Below are 4,901 nucleotides of genomic sequence, written 5' to 3'. Positions count from 1 at the left end.
CTGGCTAGATTCAGAATCCGGGAAATTTCTCTCAGCATTTGTTGAACACAGCGTTTATTAAGATTCACGCCAGATGGAGAAAATGAATGTGGAACATTGGTGTGGACCCGTAAGTGACATGACTCCTCGGTACTCTACTCCAGCCTTCTAGGAACCCTCACTCAGCTCCATGAGCTTGTCCTCTCCCAAAATGAAGCTCTTCCTTAATTGATAGTGATCTGATTTTCCACTCTATTGGACATGCAGGTCAATTTTGTTTGAAGATTTACTAAAAAAAAGGGGAAAAGCCTGAAGTGCTCCATGTAATGAAATAATTTGGCAGATTATTCAGAGAGCTCATGTGGAACAAAAGCAGAGTGACACTGTGTCTATGTGTGTGTCAGATGAGGGGCGTCTTTCCCCCCTCCCCCCCCCTCCCCAACACTGTCACTGGGCTACATAAGGCTGTGACGGTTGTACGGTTCTATAAGGACGACCATGGAAAAAAAGATCTTCATAACTGTATTAGTACAATGATTTTAGAATTGTTTTATTGTTTTATTTTCATATATACTTGAATGATTAGCCTATTAACAATTGTTTCGCTACCTTACTCCATCTATCTATCAAACTGTCTCCATCTCCTCCTCCCAAAGGAGCACTCACTTAGCATAGTGCTAGCAGATTTTACAATCAAAAGTCTTATAAAGAGACAAAAGTCTGTTCGTATGAGACATTGCCTATATTCCATCACCAGTGGAAAGATAATTTAGGACAATCAAAGATCTAGCATAGATTCTTCAGTGAGCCAGCCAGCTGAGCAACTCACATTTCACATGAAACAAAAACGTTGAGTGTGCAGTATGTATTATGTGTTGGCAATGATGATGAAAACTCGCATTGATCAGCTGGTCAGCTATCCAGCTGGATTAGCCAGTCACATTTCATATGAAACAAAACAGGTGCACACTTCTGTTTATACAAAACAGTGCATATAAGTACCTCTAAAAGAAGCCGGTTACTATAAAAGCTTATGGTTCTAATTGAGGTTTGACAGTTTGTAAAGTAAGCTGTAATGCCACTGAAAGCAATGTGTGGCAGATTGATTCGCTGATGTGATGACACTATATTTCCACGGATGCGGCAAATCTTTCAAAATCAAGAATCGTTCTACGGTTAATAAAAGGGAGAGTAGAGGCAAAGCGGTGTCGTGCTAGGATGACACCTGACGTAAAACAATGGGATGAACCCTAGATACTCCAAGACCATAACACTTGGCTAGACACTGTATGTAACAGCCTAGCATACATAGGCTAATTTAATTAAAATCCATTCAACTATAAGAAGTACAGAACAAATTGCATTATTAGCATTTATTTCTGCTTACAGTGTATTGTTTATATGTGGAGACAATAAGCAACTCTTTAAAACATGATTTACCATGGCCTGGATGTTGCTGTGAGTGTGGAGGACCCCTTTGGGCCTGGCCGTAGTCCCGCTAGTGTAGATGACCATGGCAGGCCGCTGCTCCCAGTCCGTGATGCCAGGCTCGGCCTGAGTCTCCGCAGCCTCTAGGGAGCTGAGACTGGAGGTGGAGGGCATCTGCAGGCAGGGCAGCCCGAGTCTCTGTGCCAGGGCCTCCAGGGTGGCAGCGTACGGGTGCCCCGCCACCAGCAGGGAACTCTGGGAGTCCGAGATGATGTACTCCAGCTCTGACGCCGGGTGCTTGGCGTAGAGCGGCACGGCGGTGCCCCCGCACATCCAGGACGCCCACTGTGCCACTGTGTAAGAGGCGTCGTTGGCACACAGGAAGGAGACACGCGCCCCCCGCAGGTCGCCAGCGGGGCAGCCCAGCGCAGCCTGGATCCGCTCTGCCAAGCCCTTACTGCTGCCATACAGGTCCCTGTAGCTGTGGCTCCCGCTGCCGTCCACCACGGCCAGCTTGTCCCCGTACGCCGGCGCTCTGGTGAACACAGGGGCGCACTCCTGGGCTCCAGCCCGCCTGCCGCCGGAGGTAGCGTAGGCCCTCCTCAGGACATGGACCAGAAGCCATCGCCCAGCCTCACACCGCGTGGTGCAGTCGGCAGCAGAGAGCCACAGAGGGGCAGAGTGGACTGAATGGCGTGCTGCCCCTGACAGCATGGCAAAAGACGCTGCTCAAAGCCTCCGATGGTATGGTATATGCCTCATAAACACTCCGTCCTGGGCCACGTCATCAGTTCACATTGGAATAGCTACCTGTTCATTATTAAGAGAAATTACAATTAGCAGGAGTGAATGTAGGCCATCTGTCAACCTAACATAATGCATTACTATCTATTGTTATGGTTTTCATTTAAATCTACACTGCCTGCTAGTAGTTCAGGTAGATATACGGGTATCCCTTTTTTAAATAAGAGAGGGTAAAGTTAAAAGTAACTACACAAAGTAGAATCACACTGAATCATGAATCAATGGGACTGGTCTGTGAACGGTAACAGACACTATTTTCAGACTTAACTCCTAAATGCCTTAATCATAAGGCAATAATACCATGATCGTAACCAAAACAACAAGGACCTAACTCTCATGGGTTAGCCTATGTCTTCACTGTCACATAAGATTTCATTTGTCACATCATAAAAAGTAGTGCTGCTCTCATTAAATGCAGTGCAATTACTACATAGCCTACATCAAGTGCTATTTGCATGTGGAAATGAGTACAAAGAAATGCTCCATTGCTTACATGTTATTGTTGACCATGAAACATCACAGAGGCTTTGATTGACTCGTCAGCAAGTGTTCTGTCACGTGATTACTGACCTGGACTGTCACGTGATCACTGACCTGGACTGGATGACTTCACTTTGGACTTGAGGGCAACGATGGTGTGTATCTACCTGGATAAACAACACAGCTATCTCTATCTGTAGGTTTCACACTGCCGTTTTTCCTTTCCCAATATGTGCAATGTTGGCTGTCACGCTAAAACATTGTAATAGTGACAGAGATTAGCTGATAGAATAGCTGTGAAACTACTGACTACAATAATGACTTAGTTATCTGACAGGTTACACAACCCCCCTGCAGAACAGAAGCTAGTAGCTAACAGCTGGCTGAAGGCGAAAACGCTCTAAAACTAGCAATGAACCATAGTTGTGTTTTACACCGTAACATGTTTATATGTGTTCTTTAATACAATACTTATATATAGGGTAAGGTTTACTGTCCAAGAGTACTTTATTCATCATTTAAATGTTCAGCTTACCCAAACACCGGTCATTCGTGTGACGGACGGTGCGCTAGAACACTACCCCGGTCGGAAACCATGAGCATGTGTATACAGTTCCGGTTGTGGTGAGACAAAGAATAACAAGGACATTTCAGATTATCATCAATGTTTGAATGGAACTGCAGGATGAACATGATGCAAGAAAGTCGATGATATTTGTATAGGCTTTGTTACTGTTTTAGTACATTCTTACAGTTTTCAGGATATAGAGAGAGCAGACATCCATTATCAGACTGGGTTAAATAGTCCCAAAAAAGGTGTTATGCATTTATCTTATCCAGGTTACTAAACAAGTAGGTTTAAGATTAATTTTGCATTATAGTTTTTTCAAATTTGTCTTTTGTTTTAGAGATTCTGGGGCCCTGGACAGTCTGGACGGATTGATGGCAGCTGCTGGACTGAAAAAATAAATCAGGTGTAGTGCTGAGGCACAAATATGTACATTTTTAGCCTGCAAACTGCGACACTTCAAATGAATGTGCAATAACACTATGTGCAATATGACAACCCTAGTCGTCTATCTGTACAGTATAGTATAGTGGATAGTGTACATAGCCTTTATTTATTTATGTAAACCAGCTCCTTCCCTTCTTGTGTTTTTTTTAGTTTTTTTTCTTTCCTAGCACCGGGGGAGCCACCCCTCCTAAATTTCGTTGTTTGGTACCTGTACTATAGCAATGACAATAAAGACCATTCATTCATTCATTCATTCATTCATAACCTCTCAGAACAACCTCAACGATATGGAATCTCAATCTGTGGAGGTTTAGTGTGAAAACTCAATTTGTGGATGTTTGCAAACTTATGGGCATCATCTCCTCTTTCCTCAACCCGGTGGCATCTGTTGTTGAGTTTCTCACACGGCTCCTGTCAAGAAAACGTGTCAATTCAAACTGAGATCCCGGCCATGAGAGACAAAAAGAGAGAGAAGAGAGAAAGCAGGATATGCACCCACAGAGTTTGGCATTAGATTACTCTTGCCAGCTCTTCGCCCGTGCCAACTAGCTTGGCATCATCTCACAGAACGGGCACATTCAGCCACCAGCTGGCAGTCGCGGGCCTCAGATAAGAATGGTTCAGACGTGGCACTCATTCAAAAAGTTTTCCCTTCCCTGAACCCCTACATTGCAAACGAGGATGGCATGTTCCTACAAACTGGAGCCTTTGTCTCAGAAACTCCCCTCCAATTTCAGCAGTAGTATCGTCAAAAGAGCGAGCATTCCATTCGCAGGGAAAACGCCAGTCGAGAAGATGCTACCAGCAGCTACATAATCTGCATACAACGTCCTTTACTAGAATGTTGGCTCTGTAAATTATTCATGCAGATGGCGCCGCTATATAGATACAACCTAAACTGTCGCAAGTGGATACATTTTTGCTTTCAACGTTTGGAAATCGGTCAGAACTGCCATGTTTTGATTGGATTAAACGACTTATTTGCGGCTGCTTAGGGTCAGCCATGTTCCTGACACAGCATACGGCAGGTCTGGGATTTTAGCTACTCGTCGATGCAAGTCGCACAGGAGACAGTCACGTGGCGTTATGGACAGTAGGGGTATGAGTGGCGGGGGGGGGGCATGGCGACCTGGTGAACAGACGCTTGGCACTCAGTTCCCAGGCTGCCAGCCAGCACCATCTTGACGGAGCTCCG

The 4,901-nt window shown here is 45.0% G+C and overlaps 1 protein-coding gene across 2 annotated transcripts in view; it reads right to left on the bottom strand.

Moving 5' to 3' along the window:
- acsf3 (acyl-CoA synthetase family member 3) overlaps positions 1–2,859 on the bottom strand; it is a 37,809-nt gene extending 34,950 nt beyond the window's left edge. Inside the window, exons 1-2 of one of the 2 annotated variants that reach the window (XM_080528164.1) lie at positions 2,806–2,859; positions 1,420–2,217 (exon numbers count right to left, since the gene is read on the bottom strand). In XM_080528164.1, the coding sequence (XP_080384290.1) occupies positions 1,420–2,121 (702 nt within the window). In that variant the 5' untranslated portion in view covers positions 2,122–2,217; positions 2,806–2,859. Of the gene's footprint in view, positions 1–1,419; positions 2,218–2,704 lie in introns of both variants that reach the window. The other variant, XM_080528163.1, reaches the window with a different exon arrangement.
- Positions 2,860–4,901: the final 2,042 nt, after the last annotated feature.

This window comes from Nansenia antarctica, assembly GCF_963989245.1.
Source record: "Nansenia antarctica genome assembly, chromosome: 4".
Taxonomy (NCBI): Eukaryota; Metazoa; Chordata; class Actinopteri; order Argentiniformes; family Microstomatidae; genus Nansenia; species Nansenia antarctica.
This window is presented reverse-complemented; position numbering and strand designations above follow the sequence as displayed.